At 47.7% G+C, this 16,461-nt stretch overlaps 1 protein-coding gene across 1 annotated transcript in view; it reads right to left on the reverse strand.

Moving 5' to 3' along the window:
• TMEM132A (transmembrane protein 132A) overlaps positions 1-14,600 on the reverse strand; it is a 50,749-nt gene extending 36,149 nt beyond the window's left edge. Inside the window, exon 1 of the mRNA XM_015411383.1 lies at positions 14,255-14,600. Within this exon, the coding sequence (XP_015266869.1) occupies positions 14,255-14,600 (346 nt within the window). The remainder of the gene's footprint in view (positions 1-14,254) is intronic.
• Positions 14,601-16,461: the final 1,861 nt, after the last annotated feature.

Raw genomic sequence — 16,461 nt, forward strand, 5'->3', positions numbered from 1 at the left:
GGGGGCCCCGGCGCACATGGGATCGGCGGCGCCCGTCCGCCCGCCCCTCGCGCCGCTGGGTCCTAAAACGCCTCTCCCCACCCGCCCCGCCGGCCTAGCGCTCCACTAGCCGCCGCCGCCGCGACGCCGCAGGGGGAGGCGGGGATCAGCCCGGGAACCAGGCGGGGCCGGGAGGGAGGGAGGGAGGGAGAGGGAGAGAAGGCTGAGCGAAGGCGGGAGGGAGACGCGAAGGAAAGCCGCCCGAGCGGAGGAGCAGGAGAGAGAGGGGCTGGACCACGGCAAAGGAAGGGGCTCACACGCGCCCCTCTCTCTTCGCATCAGAGGCGCCCACGTTGGATCAGGCCCGTGGCCCCTCCAGGCCCACTCTCCGGGTCACCCAGGGGCCAGAGACACCGCGGGGCCATCAGGAGGTCCAGCAGTGGGGCCAGGACATTAGAAGCCCTCCCACTGTTGACCCCCCCCCCAAGCACCAAGAAGACCGAGCATCCCTTGCCCCAGAGCCCCTAGCTATACCTTGTGGCTAATAGCCACTGATGGACCTCTGCTCCATATGCTTATCTAATTCCCTTTTGAAGCCGTCCATGCTTGTAGCCGCCACCACTTCCTGTGGCAGTGAATTCCAAGTGTTAATCACTCTTTGGGTGAAGAAGTACTTCCTCTTATCCGTTCTAACCCGACCGCTCTGCAGTTTCATGGAGTGCCCACGAGTTCTTGCATTGTGAGAAAGGAAGAAAAGTACATTGTGAGAAAGGGAGCGAACATTTACACATTAAGATCATAAGAGACGCCAATGTTGGATCAGGCCAAAGGCCCATCCAGTCCAACACTCTGTGTCACACAGTGGCCAGAAATACCAGTGCCATCAGGAGGTCCAGCAGTGGGGCCAGGACATTAGAAGCCCTCCCACTGTTGACCCCCCCCCCAAGCACCAAGAAGACAGAGCATCACTTGCCCCAGAGCCCCTAGCTATACCTTGTGGCTAATAGCCACTGATGGACCTCTGCTCCATATGCTTATCTAATTCCCTTTTGAAGCCGTCCATGCTTGTAGCTGCCACCACTTCCTGTGGCAGTGAATTCCATGTGTTAATCACTCTTTGGGTGAAGAAGTACTTCCTTTTATCTGTTCTAACCCGACCGCTCAGCAATTTCATGGAGTGCCCAGGAGATCTTGTATGGTGAGAAAGGGAGAAAAGTACCTCTTTCTCTACCTGCTCTTTCCCATGCATAATCTTATAAACCTCAATCATGTCACCCCTCAGTCGTCGTTTCTCCAAGCTAAAGAGCCCTAAGCGCTTTAACCTTTCCTCATAGGGAAAGTGTTCCGACCCTTTTATCATTCAAGTTGCCCTTTTCTGCACTTTTTCCAATGCTATAATATCCTTTTTAAGGTGTGGTGACCAGTTAGAACTGCACACAGTATTCCAAATGAGGTCTCACCATTGATTTATATAGGGGCATTATAATATTGGCTGATCTGTTTTCAATACCCTTCCTAATAATCCCCAGCATAGCATTGGCCTTCTTTATTGCAGTCACACACTGTCTCGACATTTTCAGTGAGTTATCCACTACAACTCCAAGATCTCTCTCTTGCTCAGTCTCTGCCAGTTCAGACCCCATCAATGTGTATTTATATTTAGGATTTTTTGCTCCAATGTGCATCACCTTGCACTTGGCCACATTGAACCCCATTTGCCCTGTTGACACCCACTTGCCCATCCTTGACAGATCCCTTTGGATTGCCTCACAATCCTCACTGGTTTTCACCACCCTGAACAACTTCGTATCATCAGCAAATTTAGCCACTTCACTGCTTACTCCCATCTCCAAATCATTAATGAACAAGTTAAAAAGCAGTGTCTTTAAAAAAGGACATTCTTCTGTTTGCAGAGTTGCAGCTCTGCGCCATACAGGGATGTATGGGCAAGTTCAGACATACAGCACGATTGTGAATACACTTTCCTGTGAGTAAGCCCCACTGCAGAGACCTGAGTAGGATTCAGAGTAGACCCGAACTGTTAGGCTGCGTGTGAGCAGCCACCTGTTCATTGGCCTGCGCAGACGGCTGCAAGGCAAAGCTGCCGCGCTTCATATATCTATTCTTCTATGAGGTGCTTAATTAGGGTTCACATTCTTGCTTCCACGCAGTTCCCATTTTGAAATAATTCTCTTGCTGCCTTTGATCAACACTTTTTTTACAGCGTTTAAAGCTATATGAGATAACTACAGAGAATCTACAGTGGGAATTTCCAGTCCACATGAGCTGGACAAGCTCTTTGGTTGCTTATGCAGAGTCTCTGAACTCTAACAGTGGGCAAAGCCTACTGAAGGTAAAGAGTATATTTCCTCAGTCTAGTCAAATACCAATTTAAGCAGACATCTGCCAACTCTAAAATCTTGATCTGAATTTGATTAGATCTGACCTCTGATATTCAAACTGGCACCCACCCACCCTGGAATTTGTTTCATGGGATTCCAAAATGCACTCTCATTGTTAAATAAGTTTCACTGTGAAATTGCTTCCGGATAGTCTTCCAGCAATGACAGCTGTGAACAGGATGTGAGGGCAAAAAGGCTTCACAATACCAACTAGTACAGGGATTGGGGCTACAGCTATTTTTGAAACTCTGTTGCAGTGATTAGCACAGATGCGGTCGGATCAAGCTTTTTACAGCCCAAGGTGAATTAAAATGCTAAGCAGGGCGGGCCCTGGCAAGTATTTAGATGGAAGACCTCCAAAGAATACCAGGGCTGGGAGGCAGAGGCAGGCTGTCAAGCCACTTCTCTGAATGTCCTCCATGCCCCAGTAGGAGTTGCCAGAAGTCGCCATGGCTTCCAGGCGTAGGTGCATGCGCGCGCACACAGACACAAATGCAAAAATACCACAAAAATTTTTTTTTTCTTCCATCTCTGCTTCATTGTATGCAGAGTAGCATAGAAAGAGTAGGGGACACAGACAAGACAAGGACCCTGTTGTCCTTTCACTTTTGTTGTTTCCTCTTTGCTTCCAGTGGTTTACAACTGACATCTGCCATGGGCAGCCAGGGTAGATTGGAATGCTCTTGATAGCATCACCCTAGAACACGAATCAGCCAACAAGCCACTTCAGCAGGCCTTTCTCTCCAAGGCATTTATGCGACTGAGGCAAGCATCCCTGAGTTGTGGAACCCCAAACAATTGCTGAAACAGCCTCCAAGGTTCAGCAAGCCCCGAGGATTGCAAAAGCCACTTCCCAGAGGAGCCCTAGGTACAATCAGAAGAGATCCTATACAGTACTGAGGCTGATGCGTTGAGGAGTGATTACAGCTCATACTTTATTAAGTTACATGCAGATCTTGAGATGATTTAGCCCGGCCACAAGCTGGCTTATATCCATGAACCCCACCACACCCACACCCGTGATAGGTTGTTTACAGTGCACCCTAGTTCCCATAGATCCCTTCTAGGACCCCAGCCTCCTGATAGGTGCACGGGAGGATCCGTTTGGGCTATTGTATTTGGAGGCGAAGCTTGGGTCCTTCACATGGCCACGGGCGGACGTGACTACGTGCGCGGTCTTCCCTGGGTATACAACAGATCCTGAATATCTAGAAGACTGGACTCTAGTCTGCAGAAGTTTATTTTTCATTTATTTACTTCAGTTACTGTCAGGATCGGACCCCTTTCTTGATCAATGCTTGTGACTTTATTGCCTTGTATTGCTAACGCTTACTTTCGCTTTTGTAAACCAGGCCCGCTGTGCACATTGCTTGTTACCTTATCAGTCCTCCCTGACATTCCTGAGGGGGGGGAGTGTGAGAATGAGTGTCTGGTGTTGTGTGGAGGCGCCGCTTGTAGCTACCCCCATACAGGAGCTACCCCCTCACAGGAGCAATAAGACTTGAGACTTGAGACGTGGCTATTTAGGTCGTATATTCTTTCATGAACTGTAGTAAGCCTGTGCATGTGTGACTTATGACTGAGGGGGTGGAACCCATTCCCCAATTACCAACCCTGTGCTGCTATTGCTTGTTAGTTCTTACCAGAAGTCCAAATCGTACCAATAAACCTTATTAAGGAATATTGCGTGAAGAGTGGTTCCTCTGGGGTCTGAGAGATACACCCCACCTTTCTCCCCAGTGGGGACCCAAACCCGCTTACCCCCTTCTCCTCTCCTCCATTTTATCCTCACAGTAACCCTGCGAGGTAGCTTAGTCTGAGAGTGTTTGACTGGCCCAAGGTCATTCAGTGAGCTGCCATGGCAGGGTGGGGATTCAAACCTGGGTCTCCCACACCCTAGTTTGACCCTCTCACCACTCCACAAAACTCTTTTGTTGTTGCAATGCTGTTGATCTATGAAAAGGACCTGTGGTACAGAGAGGGAACAACTGTGTGAAAGAGAAGAGCAATGTGTATCCTTTTCCAGTGTGGCAAAACTGAAGCAGAGAGAGTTGCCCGTCCTTAACAAGTATAATTTTAAGCTATGTTAATTACAGTATATTATTACTGCAGGATGACAGACCAGGGACACATTACAAGTGCCTGAAGTTGGCAGTTATCTACATTTTAGAAAATTGAAATGAATATCTACATAGAATTCAGGTGTCATGCCAAATGAACCCAAATTAAGTTCTCTCTTGAGCTAAAGAAAAGTTTTATCTTTCATACTTAACAACCCTCTGTGTGCCAGAACCCAAGCTTGGCTGACATTTTTATTTCCAGGCTGTTTACAGTCCACTTCCAAAGGACTCAGTATGGAAAGCAACATGTCCATGGTTCATCCTCACAAGTTGGGTCACTGGAATTCCCTGCTTGCAAAAGGGGAAGTGGGACTGACAGATAATCAAGGCTCACCTTGTGCTGGAGTTCACCAGGGTTTGATCTTGGAGTCTGGTTTCAGGACCAGAACTGAGTCCTGGAATGCGTGATGCAATAATTAATTAAAATAATCAGGAGTTTGTTTAAAATGTTTCACCTTCGCCAGCCCTTGTCATTAAGGGCGAAGGTGTTTAAGAGGAAAGGATTGCCAGAGCAGATTTCAGATTCTGAAAAATGAGCACTGTCGATAATTTTCCCACGGCCAACCAGAGAACCTGAAGCTAGCTGGGAATTTAGCTCTTGTACAATTTACTATCCTCCTAAGTAAAAATGGCTCTTATATTTCTACTAGCCATTACACATAAAGGGAATTAGTATACCTTCAGGAATTATCAGTTCCACCATGTTCAGTTTATACAACCATTGTGGCATCGCAAATGACGGGAGAAGCTGCACTTGCTGAAAATTCCGCTTTCAGGACCAAATCTTATGGAACAGAAATTTTGCATCACTAGGTGTTGCATTTGAAGGCTCCCTGAGTGGCACTTTATATATTTTCCTACTTTTTATATCCTCTTTCATTGGATGGTGTTGAGACAGGAGCTGGTTTTCTTCATCAAAGGAAGGCATTCTGCTCATGCTTGGAGTTACTTCCTGTTAGGTTCTTTCTTTGAAAATTAAACCCTTGTTTCCCTCAAGGCAAAGGCACTCACTTGGTGCTCTATGCTGCCAGTTTTCCTAAATCAAAAATTAGCAACCCCAGGTAAGATGATAATGAGAGGTAAACAGATCAGTGTAGATAAAAAGCCACCAAGGAGCTTTCAGTGGATTCAAGAATATGTTGTTTCTGTTGTGCTACAGACAGGCTGTGTTACAGCCTGCCAGGAACCCTCAGGCTCCCGAATCACCTCCCTCGTGAATTATAATCTCCAGGTGTTCACAGCCAAAGTACAAGCTCCATCTTGCTTGGGCCTGGAAAATGAGACAAATGTACCTCTGTGCCTAGCAGGAAGTACCACCAAGAGTAATTGCTGTAGGCATGGAAGGGCAGGTGTTGTCTCCCTACAGGCAGAGTGGGAGCCCCCCCCTGAGTTCACATTTTTGGAGACGGGCGGTCACCCCATTCTCCCTTCAGGAGCTGCAGTCAAAACAGAGACCAAGCTGCAGACGTGATGATTGCTTATACTTTTTTGGGAAGAATTTTGATGATTAGGTGTATACCAGCACAAGGTTTTAAGGAGGATCAAAGCAAATGAATGCTATGGAACTTGAACAGCCTTCCTCCTGCGGTCCAGCAACACTCAAGGCCTAACTACACTGTATGATTTCCCCAGGTCTGACTCCAGGCATAGTTGGAGGACAAGATCTCGGACTTCTGCGCTTGGAAATCAATTCCCAGGGGTGTCAGTGCCCAATACATTATACTGGGTTGCCAACTCCTAGTTGGGAAATTCCTGGGGGGAGGGTTGGGCAAGGAAGGGAGTTCAGTCGGGTATAATGCCATAGAATCCACCCTTCAAAGCAGCCGTTTGCTGCAAGGAAGCTGACTTGTGTGGTCCATTAGTGCTGCCAGGCACCCCGGGGCCACCATCAGGGGATGGGTGTGTGTGTTTAGGGTTGCCAGATCCACGTTAGGAACCTCCTGGAGATTTGGGGATGGAGGACGGGGACCTCAGAGGGGTGCAGTGCCATGGAGTTCACCCTCCAGAGCATCAGTATTCTCCAGGGGAACCGATCTCTGTAGTATGGAGATGAGCCGTGATTCCAGGGGATCCTCAGGCCCCACCCTGGAGGCTGGCATCACTAGGCCCACAAGCCTGGGAACCACGTTCCAAGCATGCAACCCCCAGACCTTTTCTGATAGCCAGACATGGGCATGGACCAGGAAAAGTGTGACATGTTGTTCGTCCCTTAGCTAGCACAATCAGTGAGCGGGCTCTAGTGTCAGCATGACAGATTTGTATAGATTCAAAAATCACCCGCTATGCCTAGGTTAATAGAAGCATGAAGGGCCAAGTGGCATGCATACTGAATCAACAGATTCAAAACAGGAAATCAGGAAAATCTCCAAGCCTCCCACAACCCCTGTGCACCCCAGCTCTTTGGTTATACAGCGACGGGCCTGTATGATGCCACCTGGCGCTTTCACACACTCCTCCCATCCCTCGTAACCCCTCCCCCCAGGAGGCTGGAGAGCTGGATTTCTTTTTTCTGCCATCTTAGAATGTGTATTGTTTTATTTATTGACATGTTTTTAGGTAATTTTTAATGTTGGTTTTGAATCAAATTACTTATTGTATTTTCCTGTGTTGTACACTGCTCTGAGCCCTGCTTGCCGGGAAGGGCGGCCTAGCAAATCCAATTTAATAAATCAATAAAATTCTGTATTATCTGAGATGTATCTCCTTATTAATAGATCTCTTGTCAGTCGAGTCATCTGAGGATGTAGAGTTGAGAAGTCTATGACTGAGATAGGAAGTCCCTGGTTCAATCTCGCCCCATCCTTGAACTCACTAGGATGGGCCTTTGCCATCTGGGGTAATATAGTTAACCTGCTTCAAGGGTCACTGTAAGGATTACTAAGACAATGCACTTAGAACACTAGAAATGTGCGTTATAAATGCTCAGTATGATTATTTCTCAAAACATAATTTCAAGGCAGACTTCTGTTCAAAATTCTTGACGGGTAAGTGAATTGCAATATCTAAATGGAAAAATAAACTGTTTTCAGGCATGCAAGGGGCTGCATCTGCTGTCATTTGCATATCAAACTACACAGATGGGTGGCTGCCGCTTTCTGGCACCTGCCGGTTGGCTTCTTTAGTGAATAGAGTTGCCATACCAAAGCCCTACAGACCCAGGCAGTATAATTTACATACAATGTAATTTATTTATGAATATTAACTGTATGGATGCAGTCAGTGCACATGCTAAATTAGCATCCTTCATTTGTGTTATTTTCAGCAGATGTTTTCTCTCTCTGTGTGCCAGCCACGTACAAGGAGGAAGGAGAGGAAGAACAGGCAGTGGAAGCTATTATCTGGCCGTTTTTTTAAAAAAATGTTTATTAAGATCAAGTATAACTTATAACATGTACAATTAACTGCAAAACAGTATACAAAAGTCCTGAGAATCCAAAATTACAAACCAGCCAGTTAATCACCAACAAAGTTTTCAATATACATCAACAGTTATCTGGCCGTTTTTCAATGTCAGGGAAGACAAGATCCTGGTTCCTTATCCTCCCAAGAGCATAGCATTGCTGCTCATAGCTCACTCCTTTGCTCCCACTTTCATTCCTTCTACATCTGTTTAAAGCTGGTAGACCTCATCCCTGTTCTCATGGTTAAAACCAAGGGTCATTTTGTAGAAAAAGAGGTGCAGGAGCTCATTAGCATAACTTATTAGCATAACTTATTTGCATATGCCACACACCCCCGACATCACCAGAACTGTGTCAGAAGGCAACACCCACCACTCAGGCTCCACTGGACTGTTTTGGATTGCTAGCTTTTTTTTGGCAGGGGGAACATGCAGATCTGTCCTCACAAAGGAGGGAGAGCTTGTACCTGAATAAAACTTGGTCCTAAAGGTGCCACTGGACTGTTTTGGATGTTTAGCTATGGGGGGGGGGGAATGCACAGATCTGCCCTCACAAAGGAAGGAGAGCTTGTACCTGAAGGCAGGCTGGGGGGGGGGGCTCTGCAACTTACCTGGCTGCTTCTTGCGCCTTGTGGCCCAACTGAGGGCTGCTGGGAGCAGGGGGCGGGGCTTGTTGCATGTGCCCATCCCCTGGGCTCCTAACTGCCAGAGCTCCGCTCCTGTGCGCTCCCGTAGGAAATGACCCCTGGTTAAAACAATGAGTGAGGGCCAACTGACACAGACTCTGCACTTTTAATAGAGATCTAAGCAAGCTTAAGCCTATGGATCTCAGCAGGCCTAAACGTTCTTGACTGTGTGTTGAATTATGGCCCCACCAAACTAAAACAGACTGCCAATGCAGTGCTTGTGAGAATCTAAATAAAAAATGAATTCAATCAGAAATTAAAGGATTATTTGGTTAGCAGAGTGCTCAAGGCACATATCCTGTCAACCTAGCAGTTCGAAAGCAAGAAATTGCAAGTAGATAAATAGGTACCATTTTGGTGGGAAGGTAACAGCATTCCGTGCGCCTTGGTGTTTAGTCATGCCGGCCACATGACCACGGAAACGTCTTCGGACAGCGCTGGCTCTTCGGCTTTGAAACGGAGATGAGCACCGCAACCCTAGAGTCGGACTCGACTGGCTTTCGAGCAAGGGAACCTTTACCTTTACCTTTACAAGGCACATAACGCAGCGGAGTCTATCTGGTTAGTGTGTGCTTACAAGAAACAAAGTTACACATGGAGCCTCTTTATCTTTGCAAACTACTATGAGTCCTTTATTGTAAGTAACTCCATCCTAAACAGGATAGAGTAGAGATAGGATTCTAATCTAGTCTAACTAGCTAGGATGGATAGAGATGCAGGAAGCATGTCCTGCTCTCATGGCGCCAAGACGGAGAAGGCTGGCATAGTGTGGAGAGAAGGTGTCAGACCAGAAAGAAGGAAGATTCCCTGAGTGTAGCAATCTACACATCAAAAGGATAGTATCAGTGCAGTCGAAAAGGGACGATCAGAGTCCTGCCTATTTATCTCTCTTACAATCCTCTGAAGTCTGAGGCGAAGAGACAGCACAAAGTCCTTCACTTTCAATAGAAATGACCAGACAAAGCTGATCCACAAACACCAAATGGAGAGGATAAAAATCCAGAGGCAGAAAATCTTTTCCAGCACAGCATAGGGTTGCCAGCTGCATATTGGGGGTGGGGTACAATGCCATAGAAACCCACCTTCCAAAACAGCCATTTTCTCCTGGTGAACTGATCTCTGCCGCTTAGAGATGTAATCCCAGGAAATCTCCGACCACCACTTAGAAGCAATCTTTGAATCTTGGAAGACTTGAATTATGTACCTGTAAGAATTTGTTTCACGAAAATTTGTGGATGTTTGTTGTGTGATGTGGTTTAATATGGATATGCAGGACCTTGTTCTGCCTTGAGAAAACTGTGTGAGAAACTGACGGTAAAGGCTGGCAGGCTCCACTGGAGAACCAAATGGCGGTGCCCTTGAAAGTTATCAAGATATTTGAAGAACATTTACATTTATCACATTACCAGTCTCCAGTAATTTCCTTGTGAAGAATAATTTATAATGAGGCTTAACAAGCATTCCTATTATTTCTTTATGGCATTATGCACCTTATTGGCTTTATAACTTTGATCTGAATTCACCAATTGTAGTGTGGTTTTTGGAACATTATTTGGAATTTTTGATACTATATAAGAATGTATGGAATATATGTATTTATATCAGGGGGTGGCCAAACTTGCTTAATGTAAGAACCACTTAAAATAAACGTCAGATGTTTGAGAGCTGCAAGACATGAACAAATATCACAGACACGTTTTTATTGAAAAATATGCACATTTGCTTTTTATTAACATTAAAAGAGACTGCAAAAAACACAAAAGGGGTATATTGATAATGATATTTATTTGTCAGAGAGAGAGAGGTGGAAAGAAAGAATGAAAAGTGGAGAAAAAGAGAGAGAGAAACAAAGCAAATAGATGGGGAGGGAGGAAGGAAGGGGAAAGAGAGAGAGAAAAACAAAGAAATCAAATAGATGGGAGGGAAGGAGAGGAGGGAAAGAAGAGAGAAAGGAAGGAAGGGAGAAAAAAGGGAAAAGAAAGAGAGGGAAAGAAAGCAAATAGATGGGGGTAGGAGGAAGGAAGGGGGAAAAGAGAGAGGGGTGGAAAGAAATCAAATAAATGGGGAGGGGTGAAGGAGAGGTAGATCGAAAGCATCTTTAAATGTGTTCTCAACCCCCCCACGCCCCCACACCAGCCAGCTTGGCTTGGAGAAGGGATTTAAAGAAACAAATGCTTTCAACAAGCCAGCTGGCCAGTGGGGAAGGGCTTGGAGAATACATTTAACTTTAGACGGGGAGGAGAGAGAGAAAGAAAGAAAGAAAGAAAGAAAGAGACCGCCATCAAAAAAGCCTAGGCCCTGGTTGTCGCCAGCCTGGCATCCTTAGGGCCAGGGAGGGTGAGTTGATTTTGAGACCCTGATCGAAGTGCTCTCTGGGGTATATGCGGGGAAAGGCAGCCCCTCAGGTATGTCGTATCCTGGCCATATAGGACTTTAAAGGTAAGAACCAGCACCTTGAAGCAGATTTGGTATGCTATTGGCAGCCAGTGCAGTGTCCTCAGGACAGGCTGGATGTGCTCCCACCTGGGGAGATCCATCAAAAGCCTGGCTGCAGCATTCTGCACTAGCTGTAGCCTTCGAATCTGTGACAAGGGCAGCCCCATGTAGAGAGCGTTTCAGTAGTCTAGTCTCGAGGTGACCATAGCATGGATCCAGGGCCGGCTCGAGGTGTTTCTGCGCCCTAGGCGGGGCTAGCTTGTGGCGCTCGCGCCCCCTCAGGGCAAAAACCAACCTCCCAGTGGGGCCTGGAGACCTCCCAGAAACACGCCCGGGGGGGGGGCACTGGGCACCACAAGCTAGCCTTGCCCCTGCCCAGTTCCTTAGGATCAGCACGGCAAGTTGGGGGTCGCGCTTTCTCTCCCCCCCCCCGTTTTTCAATAACAGAGAAGATAAACAGGATGGGAAATAACAGCTAGGCAATAAGCCGTTTCCCTTTCGTTTTGTTGGTTAGACAAGTTCGGGATCTCACGGAGGCCAGTTTCGGGGTAAAAGTTTAAAGGGAAGTGTTCCTTTAAAGTTTAAAGGGAAGTGTTCCTTTAAAGTTTAAAGGGAAATGTTACAGCAGTTGTGGTGAAGTGGAATTTGCTGTTCTGCGCACGCACGCAAATTTTAATTCTACAGATGGCTGCCTGTGCGCATGCCCAAACTGAGGGGGGGGGACACCAACGCACACTCCCACGTGTGGATGGCGGGGAGCGATGTGGCTGCGCAGCGATCCAGAACAAGGAGGTGAGTGTGATTGCAATTCTCCAGGTTAAAAAAAAAACGCATCGGGACTGGAGCAATTTAAACCGCTCCCAGCACGCCATCTGACCGCACCCAGTGAAGTGCCAAAATAAATGGGCAGACAGGAAAGTCTTCAACAGTGGCTGGTAAAACAGAACCCGATTTCCAAAATAACATAGGCACAGCTCAATAACTTCAAAGTTATTTGAAGCCTATGTTATTTTGTTGAAGACCATTGAAACATCTTAATTTATACCTGGGAGAGATGTACGGCTGTTATTCTTTCCACAGTGGGCGTCTTCTGCCGCAGTTACTTTCTGTTTGGAGGTCTATGGACACTATGTATGTACAGAACTACTAGAGGAGCCTACATTCTTTTTGTAGACAATGCTTAATTGTTATGAGCAATCTGTTGGATTTGTGTTTATACATTCTGTTGGGTTATGACCACTAACCCATCTTTGCACTTTAATGAATGTAATATACACTTTTGATCATATATAGTTGTGAATTGTTGATAGCCTTCCCTTGGTGGGTGTTATTTGTGGCTATACTTGTACGCTAAGGGTTTCCTGTTGTCTTTGGCAACACCCTAACCCCAACAGGCAGACTGGCCCTGCTCACAACAGGCAGCCATTCTGCGGTGGTGGCTTGAAAGTAAGCTTGGCATAAGCTGGCACAGAGTCTGGTCTTCTGTGGCTGCCCTGATGGTTTTTATTTTTACATCATTTGTTTTGCATGCGTAATTTTTTAAAAAGTTAATTCTTAACTTCCTACTTTCTCTCTATTGCATGGGAAGGGGAAAGTCATAGTTTGCCTTGGGTGCCGAAAAACTTGGGCTGACCCTGTTTGGACTGCAAATTTCTATTCTGTCGCTGCAGCCTGGTATTCAAAAGAGAAAGGGGGGAAAGGGGGGGAATTAGCCCAAACAAATGAATCAAGTACCTGAAAGGTTAGTTGCATACAAAGTAGGGGGCCAATAACTAAAAACTATAACTGAAATATTGTCAAAAATACATGTATTTATTATCAATTAGTTAAAAACAATTATGGGCCTGATTATAGCCTCAATACAGAATAAAAGTGTACAAAACACACAAGTAGGACCTATTGCGACCAGACGTGTTTCGGCCAAAGTGGCCTTCTTCAGTGGTCAAGCAATATGTGTACATATAGGCTCCATGAGACAATAATTAGACAATAAGTTAATCAATGTAGGACCAAAAAAAGGAGTTTTATAGTTAATAGTTACAATAGTTACAACAAGGCCTGAGAATATTGGTGAGGCCTCATAGAGTATCGCCTTGTATAGATGTCCTGAATAATATTACAATATCAAGTCTTCATATTTTGGTCCAGAAGATACAATCAGATCAGAGCCAATGTACCAAAATGTTGAGCCGTCAAGAGGCCAGCCCGGTGGTTCCCAGGGAGAGGAAGAAAGAGATGGGGAACCTGCCATTTGCTTTTGCTCCCAGAGCTGCACTGTGCAGCTTTCCTGCCTGCGATTGCAGGACAAAACCTGCCTAGGCATCACACAGGGCACAGTGTTTCTGACAGGGTATATTGAGTTTTGCATCAGATATAGCAAATTCACTGCAGGGTGTTTTGAGCAAAGAGGAGAGGAGATGGTAGTGGGAAAGGAGAAGATACAAAGAGAGATGTGTTGGAACTTGTGTTGCAGATTGAACACAAGGGGGCAGTGTTTACACAGTGAAGAGATTATGTGGGCATGTGAAAAAGAGCAAAAAAAAGAGCACAACTGAAAGAGGATTAAAACATAAGCATCTTTGAAGGTCAGAGCATCCCAACAAGTGCATTCCCCCAGAGGACTGGATAGTTCATATGAGTGGCAGTAAGATATAGAGGATATAAAGCTTTTATCTCTGTGTCATTAGTTTAAATCAATATTTGCAGTAATTTGTATATATATATTCGGAAAATCTCTTAAAGCTTTCATTTTTGCAACCCTGCTGAAAATGAAAGTCAGGAGGCAGCTGTTAAATTCTTCTCTCTTTCACAACAGTGGCTTATTTAAGATTCTCAAATGAGCTAATTTCCTCCCAATGGTCCCCTGCCCCCCATGCGTAACGGTACAGTCTCATATTTACAGGGCTCTTTCATCGGGGACCCGTCCATTTGGGTGAAGACTAAAGGCTCGGCTAACCGGACCATGTCCGCATCCAGGCTGGCGAACAAGGAGGGGTTGATTAAATCTCACCCGCACCCTGAGTCGATGAGGCCCTGGACCCTAATATGCATACCCATAGTGGGGTTCACAATAATCACAGTCACGAAAAAGAGGGGTGGGTAGCTGCTCACCACTTTAGGCACCTCCGTTGTTGGGTCCTGCTGCTCAGCGCCACTTACTGCAGGACCTGGCCTTTTCCCGCCGGTTCCATCTCCCCCCCCCCCCCCCCCCCTCGTTCCCAACACATCTACCTTGGCTTGCAGGGCCCCGCAAGGTGCTAGGGGCTTCTAGCTTTCGCCGTTCCTTTTCTGGGAAGAAAGTCGCTCCGGCGCTTGTCACCTTCTTTCCCCGTCGCTCCTCTGCCCTCCCCCAAGGGACAGCTAGCTGCGAAATGGCCACGCTTCCCACATCTGAGTCACAGCCCGTTTCTTCCGTTGCTCTCTGACCGATGGCAACTGTGGGGTGGCCTTTGCCTTGGGGTGGGGGAGGTTCCAGGGTTCTCCCGGCCACTACCGCGTTATCCAGCTGCATGCTCTTGGCGCTCTCCGCCTCCTGCATCCATGCTGCTGAGTTTCGAATGTCTGCATTCAGGCCCATCCGGTACTGCTGTGCGAACACTGGGTCGGTCCAGTCCCGGATTTTGGCCACTTGCCGTTAAACTTGGTTGAGTATTCCATAACGGACAACTTGCCTTGTTTGAAAGTGTGGAGGGCTCTCCAGGTTGTGGAGCCCCACATACCAGCTAGTCGCTGCACCCCGCAGGCGGGAAGCGATGACATCCACTTGATTCTCCTCGTTGGGGAACAGGTGAGCTCAGCGCTCGACAAACTTCATCACCCGTACGATAAAGAAGGAGAGGTTCTCCGGGTCGCCATTGAAAGTAACATCAAGTAAGTCCTTGGGTCGTGGCATTGCCGGTGGCGGGACCCACCAGCTGTGCTGGGGGCTGCGGCTGCCCCGGCGGCAGCGGTGGTAGCGGGGGTGGAGGAGGAGGGGGGAGGCGGCGGTGGAGCCGGCTGCAGGACCGGCTGACCAGATTCTGGGCCCAGCACGGGATTCTCGGTGGAACTTGTGGGACGGCCAGTTGGGTCTGGACCGACCGGGCCACTATCCCCGGAAGGTTGTGGAGCAATTGTCCCATGTCTCGCATTATAGTGTGACAGTCCAGTTCCAAAATATCCAGTCTCCAATCCATGTCCCGACCGACCGATGATTCTCGGTGGAACTTGTGGGACGGCCAGTTGGGTCTGGACCGCCCGGGCCACTATCCCCGGAAGGTTGTGGAGCAATTGTCCCATGTCTCGCATTATAGTGCGACAGTCCAGTTCCAAAATATCCAGTCTCCAATCCATGTCCCGACCGACCGATGATCTCGGTGGGAACGGGATGGGTCTACCCGGGGTCATTCCAAAGCTCCCTGAGCTGGACCGCGGGTCAAAGATACTGTCCCGACTCCTACTCCCTGGCATCGACCAGGTAGTTTGCGTGGAGTCACCCAAATGCCGGCCCCAATCCCTCTCTTTGTGGTGGTAGGTTACTCCCCAAATGCACAGGGATGAACGAAACCGCCGACCTAGGGGTGGCCCCTCCATCCGTGGATACCGGCCATCCTGGGCTCCCCGTCACCACAGGCGCCCCCGTTCCCACAGTCGTTGGAATGGGAGCCGCCGGTGATGTTGTGGTTGGGGTAGACACCGCCATGGTTGTTGGGGTAGGCACCGCCGTGGTTGTCGGGATAGGCACCCCTGCCCCACCGGGACCACTCATCTCGCTCAGGAGAGACTTGGCCCGATGGAGGAAAAGTGATTCCTAACAATTTATGCCAGGTTCAACAGCAAGTAAATCTCCACACACATTTCCAGGGAAGCGTTATGCTTTATTAGACTACAGGTCTGTTACCATGTCCACAAGGTTATTGTTAGGAATGACAATAGGGCAGAAACATCCCTACATATAGCAGGATGAGGCAAATGGCTAAGCAAATTAAATCAGAGCGCGGGCGCGGGAATTCTCCTGGTGGGAGGTTACATAATAAGCGGGAGAGCCTCAGCGCCCCATGAGAGCGGAAATATTCACATCAGCGGTGAAACGCAAGTCCTCCCTCCGTCCCAAGGTCAGACAGAAAACTCAGTCTGGCAGCACTGGTTCTCACAGTCTCCCTATCGCTGTTTACGGCAAGCGTGCAGAGCAGCGAGCAAGCTGTGAAGCATGCGCCGTAGCGCCAGGGTCGGAGAAGGAAGCATGCAAAACATGGCAGCTAGCTGACAAAACTGAGGACAAAGCCAGTACCCGAGGTATCCGACACACCTGCTTGTCCTATTTTTGTAGATACTTTCAGATTAATCTTGCCTATGGATGCTGACGGGGTCCTTTGTAGTGTGAGGACCGGCACTTGTGCTCGTGACCTGTGCTCATCCTGGCCTTTAAAATCAAGGTTATCCCTGGACCTTTGAAGGAG

The sequence above is a fragment of the Gekko japonicus genome, unplaced genomic scaffold (genome assembly GCF_001447785.1).
Source record: "Gekko japonicus isolate JY-2015 unplaced genomic scaffold, Gekko_japonicus_V1.1 scaffold2829, whole genome shotgun sequence".
In the NCBI taxonomy this organism is placed as follows: domain Eukaryota; kingdom Metazoa; phylum Chordata; class Lepidosauria; order Squamata; family Gekkonidae; genus Gekko; species Gekko japonicus.